We start from the raw sequence: 19,363 nt of genomic DNA, 5'->3' as shown, positions 1-19,363 counted from the left end.
GATTCATTGATTGCATATAATACATTAAATGATATTGTCGATTTAAGTATAGCAAATGCCTTCTGTGCACGCTCATACTCAGCTTGTTCACAAGAATAAGGTTCTGAAGCTCGCTTTGGCAAACCCCGAGGGAGTAGTTTTAACTTCGGAACATAATAAGCCCTTTCTTTTATCGGTATCAACAAATCTTTCTCAACCAAACCGATATATTCATCAAAACGAATTTTCCAATTCATGAGATCGGCAATGTTTGTAAGCTTCGGAACTTCGATCCCATTAGGAGATAAACTAAACTGCACGACCGATGCCGTAACAACTAAATAATAATAATTAGTCAGCATCTCTGAAATTTAACGAATACGCGAGCCGAGCAACAAAACGAAGATCGAAAAGTTTTCCTTGATCCGAACTTGAAATGACGTCTTTGACCGAAAAGTTTGATCAAAAGACGTTCGTTAAGCTCTAAACAAATTCCGAACTCAAAAATTATCACGTTAATAGCAACCCGCGGCTTATTAATAGTAGTTCAGCAAATTCCAGCAACAAAATGGCGCGCTTCAGCACAGTTTAGCAAGTTTCATCAATTTTCAGCAAGTTCAGGTTCGTTTCAGCTCGTTTTGACAGCAAATCAGCAACTTTCAGCAATAAAAATCAGCAAGTTCAACTCGTTTTGACCCGTTTCAGCGTGTATAAGCTCGTTAGCAGTAAAATTCAGCACCGAAAACAGTTTATTTTGGACCGTTTGAGCACTTAAAACAGTTCGTTTATCAGTGGACAGCAACAAAAACAATAAAATCAGTGCGTATATTAGCGGAATTCAGCAAAAGTCAGCACGTGTTAGCGCGTTTTTGGTTTTGTTTCAGCTCTTAAAATCACGTTTTGGACTCGAAAACAGCTTGCTTAACGGTAAACTCAGCAGATAATAGCAAATTCAGCAACTATTGATGGACCATATCTGAACCGAGCTCGTTAAGTTCGTTTAAAAAGTTGCCTCAATTAGGCTCGTTTGACAAATAAAGTCCACGACCAAACTTTTAACCAAATTTCAAACAATTTTTCCAACTTTGCCTCTCGCGTTCAATCCGAATATCTGACTCAAACTTCAATCCAAAGTATACTCGTTTAAACTTCTTTTTCCAAAATGCCAAAAATACCCTTGGATGCAAACTGAAGCGTATGAAAATAATATATATCAGATGAAGGGTTTGACAATGTGATCAGCGAATGAAGGAAACGTGTAGTCAGCGAAAGAACCCGATCTAAACTTGAACACAAAAGAACACCGAATAATCGAATAATATGAACACAGCATACAATTGAATTGGAATCAAAAACTCTGAATGTCAATCAGAACACGCGAATCAAATCTGAACAGGAATTGGAAGTTAGACTTGAATTCGACGGAGGATTGTTATTCTTTGAAAATCGATCTTCGCCGGAAATACGGTTACGGCGGGTACCTTATTATACTTAGACGGAAAGTAATATTAACATGATGTCATCTTCTCGCCGGAAAAAAATGTTTAACACTCGCCGGAATACACTGTTATCGCGCCGGGAAACAGTTGTTACTTCGCCAAATCCGTGCACTTACGGTTCATGATTCTGATCAAAATCCGAGCACTTACAGATACGAAGATTCGTATGTTTCTGCCAGAAAAAAAATGTTTGCCACTCCAGTCCTCGGACACCAAATCCAAATAAGTGCACTTATAGCGAGTCGTCCACTACACGTCAAATGTTATGAACAATTCAGAATCTGAGATTTTGGGATATTCTAATATAAGTAAAAACGAACTCGTTGCCGCTGTAATCAATCCAAACGGACGTTCAGAATTTAAGTTATGTTTGTTTTAAGATTTTAGCGATCTGGTACTCACCAGAATCCGAACAGCGAGTTGGAAGTCGGGTTTTGGTCAGTAGCCTTCAAATTTCGTTACGAGAATAAAAGTCTTCTGGACCGAACGTTGAATCCGATCAGAAGTATGAGAAAACGTTAAGTCAAACTTGTTGACTATTTTGCCATTTAACGAGTTTTAAACGATTTGACCAGTCAACACCCTTCAACCACCAAAATTGATTGAAGTTTATTGATTAGGTAATATGTATGAACGATTCCTGTGTTCACAACTTACCCGGAAAGTGAAAGAATCAAGAGAAACGATGAGTCAAAGGTTGGTACATAAGCAAAGTCAAACTTCAAGGCTCGTATCTTCAAATAAAACGTCAAGAACTGAAGGAGAAGGTGATGGTCAGAGGAGGTGACGGCTGAGAAGGCTCCTCTATGGTTTAGGGATGATTTATGACAGAGAAATAATGATATGTTTATATAGGATATACTAAATCGAACTAAATATGGTAACTTACTCGTTTTAGAACTAGATGGGCCTTTAATGATCAAATCAACATTATAACCAGTAAATTTCGTTCTTGATCAAGGGTTAATGAGTATGGACATGTATCTAAGCTATATTAGTGTTCTTGGGTCATAAAACACTCGATTATGTCCTAAAATAAGCGATTTCGGGCCAAAAATGAACTAGGAAAGGAAATAAGCTTAAACGATCTGATCAGCTACCCCATACCGCTGCGTGGTGGGCCTAGGCTACCCCACCACGTGGTGCTCCGGCCAAATAACAGGAAATTTGATTTTGTACATGTTTAGTCCTTGTAGTTTGGGTTTAGGTCATTTAACGAACTTTTTATGCATAGTTTAAGATTTAAACAACGTATAAAGTATAAGGAGCCTAAAGTGAACATTATAAACTTAATTACTTATAAACACTTGATTTTAGAAAATAATAAAGGTCTAAAAATGTTTCGGTTGGTTCAAACGTAAACAACTACGGGTTTGGGAAAATCCGAAATGTTACATTTTTATATAAATATCATTTAAAGAGGAACATGTTTAACAAACATAATAACATAACCACAACAATTGCAGCACCTAAAACTAATAAACTATAGAAATCTTCATCCATCATGAACACATGAGAATCAGCATTCCCATTCAAATTCGACATCACCTAAGCCTTCTGATAACTCGCTTCTCAAAGAAATTCGTCTTCCCCTACAATGAAATTAGTTCCATCGAATCAAACGGATTATGCACACCATACAAGTTCCCACACCCCCAACGCACCCAACAGCCTATCCGCAACAAACTCAATATACTCACTCCTCAAATCCCCATTCATCCCAATCAACGCGCACGGCAACGCCTCACAAACAAACTCCTTCTCAATCGCCACCGCATCCCCAACAATCCCCTTAACCCTTTCCTCACTCAGTTTCGTCTTTAACAACCCGTACAACAAACACGCAAAATCACAATGCAACCCTTCGTCTCGCGAAATCAACTCGTTCGAGAACGTCAAACCCGGCATCAATCCACGCTTCTTCAACCAGAAAATCACACAAAAGCTTCCTGAAAATAAGATCCCTTCCACGCACGAAAAGGCAATGTACGACTCTTCTCAAGGCAGGGGATCATCTCGATAGCACGAAACAAGCGACTGTTCTCATTCGGGTCCTTAATGTACGACTCCAACAGCAAAGTATACATTTCAGAATGAATGTTCTGAATGGCGAGCCTCGGAAACTTGTACCGAATGAAGCACCATCATCTAACTCAGCTGCCACCCATCACCATCACCTACATCCATCACCACACACAATTAAAACGCCAACAGTGACCCCATCACCATCTCAGAAGAACGCGACGGTTGTTGGTGATTTTTCTCACCAGATCGTTTTTATGGTGGTGGTCTTCCGCCTGCAACTAAAACCACCGCACACGGCTAACGCTCCGGGTACCACACAAAACCGGAGCTTGCGAACTTAAATTCGGCCAAAGAGGATGCCAAATATTGAAGGTTGAATGCTCAAATTTGGACTGAAATTGTAGATTTACATTTGAAGAGCCTACCTATGAGACGGGCCTCATAAGTAGGCTCCGATCCAACAAAGATAACAAGAAGCCCAACAGAAGAAGTCCTATGAACCAAGCCCAGCAAGGGAACCATTCTAGAAGTTTATTGGGAGGGAAACATATTGGAGGGAAACATTGGAGGGAAACATATTGGAGGGAAATATTGGAGGGACACTATGTATAATATCTCTCCCCTATAAAAAGAGGAGGAAGAACAATGTAAAGCCATTCCAAACATAGTCACATAATACTTACAAATAAAACATTTGATCACCATTCTCTCTATCTTGTTAGGAACTTTACCCCCTCGTGGGAATAGGTTCCAACATTGGCGCCATCCGTGGGACCTCTAGATCACGGGTCTCATTTAAACCTCTAAAAGAATGGTCGATCAAATCAGCCGTCACCACCGTTGTTTCACCATCAAAAGGTCTTGGTTTTGTCTGCCCACTTTTTCGGTAAACAAGCAGCAACCTAGCTCTCCATATCGTCGTTATTCCTGTCATCGGAATCTTTTCCCGACTCTTCGGAATATTCTGTGAAGGCAAGGATCTTGAAATATTCTCCGGCGTGTCTTGAAAACTCGGACATAATGATTTCTTTCAGCCAACAATACGCATGCTCATTTTCTTCTACTAATTCAACCACTCCGGCGACATACCACCGCAACTACCACCCCCGGTTCCATCGGAAAGAACCGGCGGCGTCACTAAGTCCAAAGTGCCCATAAGTGCATATCCATGCCTGGAAGATATAAAGAACACCGGTGGACCAGTTTGTTCGTAATGAAGACGATATGGAGATTGAAGAAATTACGGCCGAAAAGACCAACATAACCTCGGAGTTCATACGAGCTCACATAGACGCTTTAAGAGCAAGCATCGAAGAGCAAGAGTGGGAAGAAAACTTCAAGTGTCTACAGAACATTTAGATCAACATAAGTTTAGTAAAAATACGGAAGCGAAGAAGCTTGGTTTTGAGCCCATTCTGCCCAGGTGCGCCACTTCAACTCAGTTTGGAGTCCCCTTTCGTTCACGATCAAGCCCATTTAGTTCAAGACAACAAGTCTTCCAGTGGGATCTCGTCCAGCGGAACAACAGAATCTTGCCGATATATTACGGTTGACTCCAGAGATTTTGACGGTACCTTCATTCTTAATGAAAATAATTGGTTTGTTCTCTTCATCTTGTTTGCATTACTTTAGCACACCATATAGGTTATAAGAATTGTTTTACATCACCATTGAAGGTTTGAAGTTTCAGAAAACACATCAAAGTATGAATTTCTATTGAAAATAAAATAAATATAAAACTAAAAAAATAAATGAACTAGAATAAGAGAGAATGGTCAAATCCTACATTACCCTACTCTTATTCTAAAGCCACAATCTATTCTATGTATAAAAAAATGGTTTGAAAAGAATCTTGGTAAAAGTATGGATTTAATATTGATTTGTTACAAAAAAGGGAGACATGGTCTTTTCAAAAAGGTGCTGTAAAGTTTGCTTTTAAAAGAAGGTGATGTTACCATACATGCCCACATGCACCCTTCTTAAAAAAAGGTGATGTAACCATACATGCATGTGTTCTACATTATGTAAATGTTGCTTTTGTACTATATGTTATAAAGAAAGTCTTTAAGGTGACACATCTCTCAAGGAGTCCCTTCCGGGTCAAGTCAACAACAAGTCCCTTATTGACGAGTCCTGGGATAGTGAAGTCCCTTACTAAATAATTCCTTCAGAATAAAGCCCCCTGCTAAAAAATTGCTTCAGAAGGAAGTTCCTTACCAAAAAATTCCTTCATAACGAAGCCCTCTGCTAAAAAATTGCTTCGGAAGGAACTTCCCTACAACAATTCCTTCAAAATGAAATTCCCTACTTAACAATTCCTTCAGAATGAAGCTCCCTACTTAACAAATCCTTCAGAATGAAGCCCCCTACTACACAATTCCTTCATAATGAAGTCCCCTACTAAAATTTTTGCATTGCAGAACAATCTCTCCTGAAAGCCCCCTCCCTCCCTTACTAAACCATCTCTCTGGAGCAAACCCCCTTAAAAAATAATTCATTTAGAACGAGGTCATTCACTAAAAAATCTCCCTAGAACGAAGCCCCTTACTGAAAAACACCTTTGGAACAAAGCCTCTTACAAAATAATACCTTCAAAACGAGGTCCCTTACTAAACATTCCCCCCAGACAATCCGTACTGAAGCCCCTTTCGTACTAAAGCCCCTTTCCATATTACAAGAATCTTTTTCAAAGAAGGAGATTCCCTTTTCAAGGGATGAGGTGTTTAAAACTTCCTTCCACGAAAAAAAATATCATTGGGGCAAGAGTTATCTGCAAAGGAAGACAACCTCTTCTAGATTTTCTTTTTCAAGAAGAATAATCCCTTACAATGAATGAAGTATTTGAAAGGTTCCTTTCGTGAGGAAGTAGAGACTTCTATAACAACTTTTTGCATTCCAAGAATTTTATCTGAAGGAGAAGAATCCCCCTCCAAGGGATGGAATGTTCAAAGGTACTTCTTTCCGTCAAATATCCTTGCTACATCACATCTCATGCTACAAGAGTTTTCTAGAAAGAAGAGAAATCCCCGTTTAGGGGATGACACACGTGAAAGGTCAATCCCACTTAGAAGACACCCCCTCCCTACACCAACATGGAGCTGGGGGACTAATTGGACATTGCACCATTGTGTCGTGGGTTTTCGTCATTAAAGTCTCTTTACTAAGGCAAGGGAGGACCTCATTCATCATCTTTTATGCATGAAGACGTATCTCATAAAGAAATCACCATCTTAAAGAGACTTCCAAGAAAAATAGTACCTTTCCAATGAAGGAGGTATTGGAAAGTCCCTTCCAAGAAGAATGAAAGTCTTCTACAGCAACACCTCATGTTTCAAGAGTTGTCCTTTAAAGAAGAAGAGTCCCATTCTAAAGAGTGACAAAGTCTCTATGAAAGGAAAAAAGCCTATTGTAACAGCACTTAACATCCTAAGAATTTTTCAAGGGGAAGAAACCTCCATATTCATATTAACTTTTATCAGAAGGGAATGGGCCCCTCCTATTAGCCCCCTCCATTAGCCCCTTTCATCATCCTTCATGTGTAAAATATGCTTCTATATTTATGCATAACAAATATTATTGGTCAATCATTGCTTATAATTCCCCCATGTGGGATAAATCCCTCTTTAAGAGGCACAATACTTATAATTCCCCCATGTGGGATGAAGCACTCTTTAAGTGGCACAATACTTATAATTTCCCCATGTGGGATAAATCCCTCTTCAAGAGGCACAATACTTATAATTCCCTCATGTGGGATAAAGCCCTCTTTAAGAGGCACAATACTTATATTTCCCCCAAAATGGGATAAAGCCCTCTTTAAGTGGCAAAATACATATAATTATCCCTAATGAGAAAATGACATAAATTCTCCTTCACTAGTGTGAAAGGAAGGCCCGGCTGAGGGGCTTGGATCCATATATAAAAATAGCCCCATTTATGAGGCTCAATACTTGTAATTTCCCCCGTAGAAAATAGCCCTATGCACGAGGCTCGGTAATTATAACTTCCCCAGAGGAAAATAGCTCCTTCTAAAAGGTTTGGAACTTACACCCCCTCCCCCAAGCAGAAGGTATAAATCAAAATGTGCTCAAATTCACCATAGAGTCAAAATGCAATATCCACTCACATCTTTATCGTGATTTATTCATCTTAACCGACAAGAACTTGCAGAAGAAACATAAAGAAAGAATTAAAAGCACCATGATTAATTCTAGTGGTTTGATACATTTTCATCATTTATTATCACATTGGAAATTGTCTATGATTTAGTTATGAGGATGATTTTGGGCTTTAAAGTCCCTTATCCCAATCATAAATAATTAGCATAAGGGACTGGGGGACTTGAAGAGGTAATTCCAGGATTGGGCCCATTGTATGGGAATGATTTTAGAGATGTGTAATCTTTGTCTCATCTATGACTTCTCCATCTCGACTATACTGGGTCCAAATTTGATAAGTCAAAATAGAAGAAGGACCGCATGTTTCTATCAAGGTAGATTTAATTTATCAAGAGAATTGGATCAAGATCATGTGAACTAAGTATCATCTACCTCAACTAAAATATCAAAAGAGGATCTCGCCCGAAACTGGTCCAGTGAGTGGGTTTAAAAAGGATGAACCTATCTTGTATGTGATAAATGAGCTAGGACTACATTAGTCTCTTGTCTATATCAGAATAAGGACTAGGGAGACTTGCAAAGCCTGCTGTGAAAATGGGTCTTCGTCCCATGATGAGGTCCAAGTCAGGAAAGCCCAGAAGAAACCAAAATACTTGGGGAGTTCTAGTTACTCTAACCAAACATCCTACCAACCAGATAAGAAGGAGATAGAAAATGCAACTTCGAAAGTAAGAAAAGGGAGCAAGCAGTTATGAGAAAGGCTGGTGAGTCGAAAGGTGTCATCACATCTTTAGGGGAGCGTAAGAAGCTTTTTCAGAACTATCGCCACTTTAGTATGAGCCTGACGATGGGCTGAAAAGATAAAAGGAGGACTGGATAATTTAAGTCAATGAAAAGTCTGAGTTGGTTCATCACCCTTACCATAGACGGGGGAGACCTGATGAAGCTACCCTAGAAAGGAACCCAACAATAGCATTCCCACTTTAACAACTGTTAAGATGATGGTGATGTTGATAAAGGATACCGAAGCTAAACTTATGAAGAAAGTGCGAAGATTGGCAAATGTCTTTTGAAAATATATAGAGAAGTGTTGAGCCGTTTAAGATAACACGAAAATCAGGTCAACAGAGGAAACAACATAAGCAGACACTTCCAAAAGATAAAGAAAGCATCGGGATAAAAGTACAACGGAGAACTGATATAAGTCCATTATACTCGTCATAAATAAAGAGCACAATGGACTGGGGAGACTTGAAGAGATTACCCATGAAACAGGTTCTTCGAGCGATAAGAGAAATAGGCCTAACACATGCTCGAAGTAAGGGAGGCTAAAGAAAGGAAGCCCAAGAGAGTAACCAAAAGACCTCCCAAAGTAACTAAATGAAATCAAAGGTTCCAGAAGGATTAAGGGCCTGTCCAACCAATCTAAAAAAGTGGTGATATCAACCCAAAATAAAGGATTACAATAACACATGTTACTAGAATGGATGGGGCCTAAGTCAAAGAAAACAATGGCCTAGGGGAAAGCTCGTAGGTCAAGAACCAGCATATAATAGTTCTATGGATATTCCTTTTGTATCAAAGAGACCCCCAGCCATATAAAGGTCAATCGGAGAGTAAGGAGGGTCACACAAGAGGTCACAACGGAGAAAGAACAGAGACTTGTTGTGATTCCATTGTACTCGTCGTAAATAACGAGCACAATGGACTGGGGGACTTGAAGAGCCTACCTCGGAATTGGGCTCCGGAGGCAAGCTAAAACCCATTAAGCAAGAAAGAAGGCCCAAGGCTGAAGGGAGAAAAGGAATACAAGCCCCAAAAAAACAAACCAAAAAATTGAGGAATACCAACGGGCCAGGTACCAAAAGCCCAAAAAGAAGAAAGTGAAGAAAGACACGAATGACAATAGTTATTGAGTCTATTACCCTTATCACAATTAACAAGGGCAATAGACTAGGGGGACTTTAAGAGCCTACTTATGAGACGGGCCTCATAAGTAGGCTCCGATCCAACAAAGATAACAAGAAGCCCAACAGAAGAAACCCCATGAACCAAACCCAGGAAGGGAAGCATTCAAGAAGTTTATTAGGAGGGAAACATTGGAGGGACACTATGTAAATATCTCTCCCCTATAAAAGGAAGAGGAAGAAAAATGTAAAGCCATTCCAAACATAGTCACATAATACTTACAAATACAACATTTGATCACCATTCTCTCTATCTTGTTAGGAACTTTACCCCCTTGTGGGAATAGGTTCCAACAACATTTGAACCGATATTCAAGATTAAAATCCCAACGATTAAAGTGACTGAAATTAAGATTAAATAGTTTGGAAACTCAAATTCCAGTTTACTTTTCGTTGAGTTCCGACGATTGGTGGTATGTCGGAAATAACTCCCCAGAAGCGGAGACAGAGGTGGTGGCGGTACAATGGTTGAGTTGGGGTATAGGGTGGGGTGGGTTAATATAATATAATTTTATTTTATTAAGGATTAAAACAATAATAATTTTTTAAACAAACTGAAATAACGGTTTTACCCCTGATTTAACGGCAAACAACTAACAGGGTTAGTGATCTGGACTTAATTGGCAAGAAGTGGGAAACCTCGATGGTCCAGATGCAGAAAATAATTTTCTTGGATTAAAATGGCATTATTGATCAAACCACGGGAACAATTTTGGCACTTTACTCTTAATAAGGCTATATATGTAAAGATACACGACCTTGAGGGGCACTCAGTCACGACAGATCTATGACCACGATTCACCGCAGCGGCAGCCCTTGGGGTGGTCGTAAGTCCATTCACAACATGCTTAAACATTATCTTATCTTCAATATAATTTTAATACGTATTCTATTTTTTGGCCAATTATATGCTTCCACCATCACATATGCATTCTTTATTTAAAATTTAACTTGATTTTCCTAAAAAAATTATATTATGCTCTTTATTTTCTTTAACTTAATGCACATTGGACACTATTTTTTTCTTCTAAAAATTCAGATATAAGATTTAACAAAATGAAAAATCTGTATAAAAAATATTTTTGGTTTTGTAAGCAATTTAATACGTGCCTGAATCAACATGTCATATAACACCATTAAAATCCATGACCTGTTGTTGGATTGGATCGTGAGGTGCCAATAATGGAAAAGAAATTTCATTATCTTATTGGTGAGGCTCACAACCACTTCTCTAAGGCTAACAGGTATACATACTTAATATCAGTTTTTTTTATTTGTCATGTCTGCATTACATCAGCACCCATTCTATCATTCAGTCTCATCCTTAAATCAGGAGTATACACTTTTCTTCTCATTCTTCGTCATTCTTCATTTTTATTTTTTTTATTTAGTACAACTTATATATAATTTTCAAACATTAATAATTAAATTTAACTTAAAACATAGAAAATAACATTATGAAATAAACTAAAACTAAAAAAAATATCTAGTCTTCAATGTGAAAAAGAGGCGGAAGAGACCATATATGTTCGACCAAGTCCGAACGTAACGCGTCATGCGTATCTTCATTTTCCAAAGCCAATCGATAATATTCTCTTTGTGTTTCGTCAACCGGTTGATATTGGGCGTTGTCTTCATCCTCGTTGTACTCGCAGATCGAACGTCCCTTGTCTTCAATAATCATATTATGCAAAATACAAATTGCACACATTATCCGTCTAAATTTTTTTGGTGCCCATGCTCGTGTCGGGTTGGCTACTACGTGCCACTTTCTTTTTATGACACCGAAACATCTTTTAATATCTTTTCTTGCCGCCTCTTGAGCTCCCTTAAATTTCTTTCTTTTATCATCTTGTGGGCACGTGAAGGATTTCACAAACATAGACCATGATGGATATATCCCGTCACTAAGATAATAGCCATGCTTGTATTCGATTCATGAAACATGAAAACTTGACTCCGGCATCGTACATTCTAATATGTTATTGTAAAACCCCAACTGATGGAGGACCGTTAAATCATTGTATGTACCGGAAACACAAAGAAGGCATGTTAAATCCATAAATCTTGTGAAGCAACTACTTGTAAGGATATAGTCGGGTGTGCAACCTCGCATATATTGACCGCGTCAAGCATTTGGGCAGTTTCCACTCCCAATGCATACAATCAATACTACCAAGCATCCCTGGATATCCATGTTTTGTTTCATGGTGTCACACCCCCAAATTTCGACTAACGAAGTTTTACCGTGAGGCATGTGACACACCAGGATCTAACTCATTCGTTATACCAAGCAACCAAATTAAAATATTCAAAACATTTATTTAAGTCTCATTCAAACATGAGAACACAAAATCCAATCCAAACAACTCAAAGCTTTGAGGAAGCGTAAAAGTAAATAGTTTAAAAACAATGAACCATGTGTTCAAACATGTACAACCCATCATATGTAAACAATGTGAAACAAAAGTTCATGCGATAAGTGTGGCTCCAGACACATACAATACAGTCCGCTCCTTAGCACATCTAGCAACCTAGGCAAGTATAAATACTCAAGGGTCAACACGAGGTTGGTGAGTTCATAAGTTGTAGTAAAAAGTAATATATATATAGTATAGATAGTATACGTAGCATAAGTGGTGTATGTATAAGTAGATTTAGCACTTTTCAAACATACCAGGGTAGCTAACCCATTTACAAGCTACTAGACGTTTGAACCGAAGCTAACTGCCTGTATGCCTTCTTACCAAGTCTATCACAAAACACTGGCGATGTATGTTAGGACAATTTACACCCGTCCGACCTCCAGTCGAGTTATAGCAGGTGGGGTTTGTCAAACCAAGTAGTACTACTTAAATTTCCCCGCGATCTCATCCTAACGGTTCAAGGTATGTAAAGACTTTAAGTGATATGAGGGCATCTAGTATACACTTGTGATATATAAGAAATACATAAATCCAAAATAAGTCGCTGCATTTTCCTCCAGAAAACCAGTATGTAAGTATGTCCGTGTTTTCAATCCAGAAAACAAGTATAGGCAAATGTTTTGTGTTTTCAATCCACAAAACAAGTAAAGAAAATGTTTTGTTGTTTTCAATCCAGTAAACAAGTAAGGAAAATGCTTTGTTGTTTTCAATCCAGAAAACAAGTATACGAAAATAGTTTTGTTGTTTCAATCCAGAAACAAGTTGGAAAAAGCATGAACTCACCTGGTGTCGCGTGTAATAGACTTTTCTCAAACCAAATGAATGCACTTGACTCGTTAACTTTTACCAACTAGCATCAGGAATGATGAGAATCTATTAAAAACACCATCAATTACAAGAATTAAGGTTGAATTGAAGATAAATTAGGGTTAGGCTTGGGATCGGTGTCATGTAAGAAGGGAGCATATGTGATCGATGGTTTTTAGGGGTGGGGTTAGGATTTGATTATTTTATTAATATTATATTTAACTATATTTACAAGTATGGTCCTTTTAGAATGACTTTTGGCTTTAAAGAACTTTTTAACAACGAACCGGGTTGTAACAAACCATTATGACTAAACTACTAATGCAAGTTAGTAAAAATAAAGTCTCATTGATATCTTTGCTAAAACTATTTTATAAAAGCCGAAAACGTACAAATCACGCACAATCGATCGCAATTTCATGAACAAGCAATAACTAAACACATAATCATTTAGCACGTATTTCACACAAATAATATCATAAACATATGCTTGAGGTATTATTTTTATATAATAACTAATAGCATGTTAAGCGAGCATAATGTACTAAATCGTATAACACATCATCTAGCACATAACAATTATATCCAAATTATTAAACATATCTGATTCGACATTAATCACCAACGCGTACTGATAGACTCATGTGTGTGACTCGTTATTGACTTGTGTAAATGTTATGCATGACATGTGTGGCAACGAAGTTGGGTTAACGGTGTTAACGTGAAAGTGTGGGGTGCCACACATGGCATTCATATAATTTTTTAATATCGCTCCAAGTAGGGCTACGCAAATATTTTTTGCTATATAACTTGATAATATTTTTGGTAAATTTATAAACACTATCGATTTCAGACATTTGAAGATACTCGTCCAAAGCATCATGAACCGTGTCGTATGCCATATGCCGGGTCGCTGCAATGCACTTTTGTAATGGAGTAAAACTTCTACTCCCTCTCGCATCCGAACGTAACTCAAACCATGGATCCGTTCTCACTATATCGTCAACTATTCTTTGAAATAGACGTTTACTCATTCGGAAAAACTCATTCGGAAACGCCTCATAAAATCTTCGCATGTGAAAGTTTTGTCTTCGGCAGAGTAGTCAGCTACGAAACGGTCGTGTGCACCTTTACGATCTTGATTCAACCGAGCTTTTCTTGTGAGAGGAGGCGATGCTTGGTCGTCACCAAATAAAACATATTCGACTGTAAACTCCATTGCATGTAGGAAAAAATCCGTATCGTCGGACGAAGAAGAATCACTCATTTTGAATTTTTGGGTTGAAATTATATATATACTAGGATAGAGCCCATATGATACACGGGTTGTTAAAAGGTAATATAAAAAAGTTAAATTTAATAATATACATATTAACATATCTTATTGATTCATAAGATATAAATATTTTACTAAAATACATAGATTACTAAGAATTATATTTGCATTTTAAAGTAATGGAAGGTTGTGAAATTATATCAATTAAGAAAAAGGGAATACTAATATCAATTAATCATAGTTGAGTTGGTAAGCCATAAACATTTTAAAAGTAAGGTATTGAGTTCAATTTACACCATATATATAGGTAGATTTGGTTAAAATAGGCTTGAGAATGATTGAAATGGATTGAGAATGGTTTAATAAATTGTTTGTATTTATAATATAATAAAATTAATTAATTTAAATGGACCGTTGCCCAACGGTCATAAAACACAAAACAGGAGGGAATAAGCTTATGAGCTTACTGACTAGGGGGGGGGGGGGGGGGGGGTTCAAGGAGACCCACACATAAGGGGTGCCATGTAGGCAGCCCGTCGGACTAGTGGGCATCCTCACTGGTGTATACCGGTTGGCCTAAGGCAGCCTAGGTTGTAACCTTCATGCCAAGTGATAGCTAATACACGGTTGGGTTGAATTGCGAATGAGAGTGAAAATTTGAATTGGGTTGAGTTGTGTAGATGAAAGAGAAAAATTAGCTTTATCAATTGATTGGATTGGTTGGGGTGTGAATATGGATGGCCTAGGTTGAGGTGCACCGATAGGGTTTTTTCTAATTCCCGGTTCCGGGTATAAAACTGGGTCAAGATATGATCGGTTTTGAAAAATTTAATAAGTCAATAAGTGGTTTTCAAAATTCAAACTCAATCACAAACATGCTTTAAGTCTTAATAGACGGCACACTCAATAAAATTAGATTATTTATATTTATATAAATATTTATATTAAAAAAAAAAGAATATACATTACACATTTCCTGTAATAGATGGCCTTTATATCTGATGTTAGTCTCTTACACTGTTAATTTCTATATATTAACAAATTGAAAATGTCGTAAAAGAATTTCAATATCAAATTTGTAAAGTTGTTATTTTATAGAGACATGGTTTAATAACTAAAATTCTGGTTGTTCTTAATGGCACAGAATACATCATAAAACATAAATGTCTCTTTTTTGGGGAAAAACAATGTAACGTTATGTACACAAGATCTAGTCTAGGGTTTAAACCATATCTTGAGTATCAGAAAGGACCAGCCCGGTTGATCAAAATGTCAGGAGCCAACAAAACAAACGATAAATACACTTGGTTAGACGAACAAGATTTCTCGGTCTTCTCGAGAACCAGTCAAACCGATATCGGTTTCTTTAGCCGGTTCAAATATTTTACCAAGTAGGTTACACATTTATAGAAAGGTGAGAGGTTTTTAAACCAGTATAAGAGCAATGTAAAACATCTATATAAAACCAAGCCCAAGTTTCAACCATGTTTTAAAATACTGGACCTAAAAAACCAAACATCATCTCAGCATATCTACTCGTTTAAACCATCAGATGTTAGATAAGCGAACGTGCTTATCGTGAAGGAGGTGGAGGCACATTTGCTTTGGTGAATCCAACCCAAGCCACAATGGTAACAGCAAGAATAACCCATCCAAATATATCATACTTCAGATCACTGCTCTTTTGTGCCTTCGGGCCCTGCAATTCACACCCAATTAAAAATTAAAAAAAAACAATTATTATTATTATTATTATTATTATTATTATTATTATTATTATTATTATTATTATTATTATTATTATTATTATTATTATTCATTTTTCACACAAAAAATGATAATAAACATATGCTTATACCACAAGAATTGGATTGGGCTGGATGGTTGGTTAACGGGACAAACCATAGTTGGGTTGGAACAGAGGTACAAAACCCTTTTTTTCCCAAACCAGTTCGGTTGGAACCAGCTAGAAACCGGGTGTTGGTTAATTAGGTCCAAGTTTAACCACTTTCAAACCGGCTTTAATCCATAGGGTTACAACCCGGTTTCAACACTATTGTTCCAGTAATCAGAACCAGCTTCAGTTCTTATCAAACTGGTTCCTTTGGTTCCAACTTTTTCGGTCCACCTTACAAACCCCGCCATTTTCCACTTAGGCGCACACCTAGGGAACTTTAGCCCGTCGACATCTTAGGTAAGTATTTGCATTTAATAAAAACTATATTATTTAGATATAATTACAATAATTTTAATAAAGCAATTCAAGATGTTCTATGCGTATAAAGTACACATTGGGCAACTATAAACCAACTGACCCGTCACCATTTTAGCTATAATTTTACTATTTTACCCGTTTGGCAATTTGATAAAAAAGGAAACAGAGACAATCCAACCGAAGTAAATGGGCCAAAACTGCCACCTCTAGTTGAACATTCAATCACAGAATTCAAGAGAAGGGATTTCCAGCCAGAAAACCACGTATGATTTTTGTCCCACAACATGCAAACGAGAGAAGAGAATATACCTTGACACTTGAAGAAGTTGACGGGCCTCCCCCAGACCCAGGCCCCATAGCTTGTTGACTAAGACCCTGCTTATGGAGCTCCGAGTGTAATTCAGGAACCTGAAATCGTAATTATCAGCCATCAATTCTGCTGCTTCAGAAGCTAAGATAGCTGATAAGGATATAGGGAACTATTTCATAGATCAGGAGATATTCACATATTAAAATTCATCAAACACACTTCTGAATAGAAAAGGGGGTAGGTAAACTGAAATTTCACATGCTTAATATATTAAATATGTGTTTCGGTCTCACTTATTTAGGGTGCGGATTGTGACTAGAGGCAAAATTTAGAATAATATTAACTTAATAGTATTCTTTGTTGGTGGTACTTTTATTTTGTTTTTTTTCCTTTACAAGCATCTCTTAATTGGGTTGGCTACAAAGTCTCGGTTCCGAACAAATAAATACATTTTCCACCACATGTATTGAGGAAGAACTGAAGGTCAACATAACTTTTTGCCAAGGTAGAGGTCAACAAATCAACAACAAAGACACGAAGTAGGATAGATAACCAAATATTATGTGCATCTAGCCATTTATATAGTTCTCGTGTGGTTGGATGACCAAGTCACCTAACGGCACTTGCATACAAGTTCTTTCTTTTTTAACTTTGAAATTCAGAATCTAGCAACCTACATACACTAGTTACAAACTGCTACACAATGACAAAATTATTTATTAAGTGAATCAAGGATCAAAGAATTGCAGTTCACAACGTACAGATTATAAGAAATGTTGGCAGCAATAATATAAAGAGTGCGTGTGCATAAGTAGCTCTCCCTGTTGTATATTTATCCCATAATAAAATTCGGTTCACCTAATACAAGGCTATCCTTTAGTACCGTGCCAACCTTCCACTATATGCAGTGCAAATCACCTTCCACTATAAATATATAGCTATCAAGAAACCATAATGATCATTATCTTAGGTCATGCCTACTTTTTAAATGCACAAATCTACCAAAAATCAAGTATTTCATCGCAATATGGAATTGTGACGTTTTTCAAATGCTGACAATTAGCATAAACCCTAACAATGTAACATTAATATTCACGGGAAAGAAGCAGGCAAGAGTAATTGTATACTTTTTCACGAAACTCATTTAACTAATTACCATACAAGGGCACACTTTATAGCATCCAAGACATTAAATTCGTATATATATACTCCTTTTATGTAACATTTGAAGTGAGCTAATGATGACTTTCAGGTTTGCATAGAGTAAAAAATCTGAAACTTAATTAACGTGAATTGTAGCGGAATGGACACATATGAAAGAGATTATACCTTTGTAGCCACTTCAAATGATTTGCGGTAAAGTTCATTCCCGGGATCCTGAAATATGCATAAGTTCCGTTACACATTTAATACCGACTAACAAATCATATTTGGCATGATAAGTAATATACTATGCGTACTAATATTAAATCAAACATTTAAACAGGATTATGGAAATACCTCATTAACAGCCTTTTCAAAGAAAACATAAGCTGCATCAAAATAACCCTTGGCCTCATCTTTATCAGGAGTCAAAAACGCATAAGAGGTTTGTGCATTGCCCATACACCACAAAGCATCATGTTTCCTTGGATCAATCGACAACGCTTCATCCAATCTCGATATCGCATCTACATAATCAAACAAACATAAGCCCTAAAATATTTTATTTAGCAACCAATAACTCCGAATCAAAAGTGGCAGGCAACCCCCTTTTGAATAGCAAAACCGATTGTACTAAAAACGAAGCTTTCCGCAAAAAAAAAAAAAAAAGAATGGAAACAGAAAACACACCTTTAATCATTGATTTTGAGTCCTGAACACTCTGGAAGGTCGACAATTCAAGCAAGGCTCCTCCCCATCGGGTTAAGTTCTGTGGGAATTAAGAAGAATTAAAAAAATAATAAAAATAAAGATAAAAGGGTAACCAGACCTCGGCATCGAGAGGGTTTTTGTCGTAGGTTACTTGAGCACTCCGGCGAGCATGTTCGAAAAACATGAGCCGATCGAAGTCGTTTTGTATTTCCATGGCGGATTTAATTTAGCGAGAGAGAGAGAGAGAGGGTGATGTACGGCGATGGCCGGGTAACTAAGATCTAAATGACGGTTTTCTAATGGGATGGATTGGATAACTATGAATACCTGCGGTGTCATGCACGCGCAGGGTTTGGTTTTAGGTGGAGAGTGCGTGGTGTAAATGCGAGTGGTCGTATTTTACCTTGCTTTTCAAGTTAAGTACAATTAAGTGACACGTTGCAGCTGTGTAAGGTGGACACTTCGATACATACATAATAATAACACAGTGTTTCACATATTCACTGCATTCTTGGATTTAAAATAAAATAAAAAGAAATAATAAGATTAGATAAGAAATAAAATGAAAAGAAGTTATATATTTAAAAGATATTCTCGAGTTAAAATAAAAGACGAGAAAAGAAAGTGTTTATTACATTCTTGAATTAGATAGAAAAGAAAAGATAGGAAAAAAATTATAATTTTACAATAATGTCTTTATTATTGAGTTAGATAGGAAGGAAAAGATAGTGTAAATTAGTAATATTGTCATGACTATAAACTTTCCTTCCGAATCCGGCCATATTTGGCTGGAAAGTTTTACAGGAAAAAAACACTAACTTTTCTTTTCATTCTCTTTCTTTTCTTTTAATGAAAAAAACTCATGAATGAAAAAAGAAAAGTTTTCT

The 19,363-nt window shown here is 37.2% G+C and overlaps 1 protein-coding gene and 1 pseudogene across 1 annotated transcript; both read right to left on the bottom strand.

The window, feature by feature from the left end:
• Nucleotides 1-2,888: 2,888 nt before the first annotated feature.
• On the bottom strand, nt 2,889-4,437 carry LOC143548661 (ribonucleoside-diphosphate reductase small chain-like; annotated as a pseudogene).
• Nucleotides 4,438-15,641: 11,204 nt separating this feature from the next.
• Nucleotides 15,642-18,696, bottom strand: LOC143548358 (mitochondrial import receptor subunit TOM20-like). The gene is made up of 6 exons (XM_077039548.1): nt 18,595-18,696; nt 18,456-18,534; nt 18,123-18,292; nt 17,952-17,999; nt 16,622-16,720; nt 15,642-15,796 (listed from the first exon to the last, which is right to left on the bottom strand). The coding sequence occupies exons 1-6, from the start codon at nt 18,688-18,690 to the stop codon at nt 15,671-15,673; spliced, it is 618 nt and encodes a 205-aa protein (XP_076895663.1). The 5' UTR covers nt 18,691-18,696; the 3' UTR covers nt 15,642-15,670.
• Nucleotides 18,697-19,363: the final 667 nt, after the last annotated feature.

The sequence above is a fragment of the Bidens hawaiensis genome, unplaced genomic scaffold (genome assembly GCF_021521415.1).
Source record: "Bidens hawaiensis isolate Kalapana, Puna unplaced genomic scaffold, B.hawaiensis_p1.1 tig00000935_1, whole genome shotgun sequence".
Taxonomy (NCBI): domain Eukaryota; kingdom Viridiplantae; phylum Streptophyta; class Magnoliopsida; order Asterales; family Asteraceae; genus Bidens; species Bidens hawaiensis.
This window is presented reverse-complemented; position numbering and strand designations above follow the sequence as displayed.

What these genes read in the sequence shown, in the direction of transcription:
- LOC143548358 (XM_077039548.1), bottom strand. Translation starts at nt 18,690, where the DNA reads ATGGAAATACAAAACGACTTCGATCGGCTCATGTTTTTCGAACATGCT. An exon ending in CTCAAAATCAATGATTAAAG is followed by an intron (nt 18,293 to 18,455) that starts GTGTGTTTTCTG and finishes TTGATTATGTAG; the next exon opens with ATGCGATATCGAGATTGGAT. An exon ending in TTGAAAAGGCTGTTAATGAG is followed by an intron (nt 18,000 to 18,122) that starts GTATTTCCATAA and finishes TGCATATTTCAG; the next exon opens with GATCCCGGGAATGAACTTTA.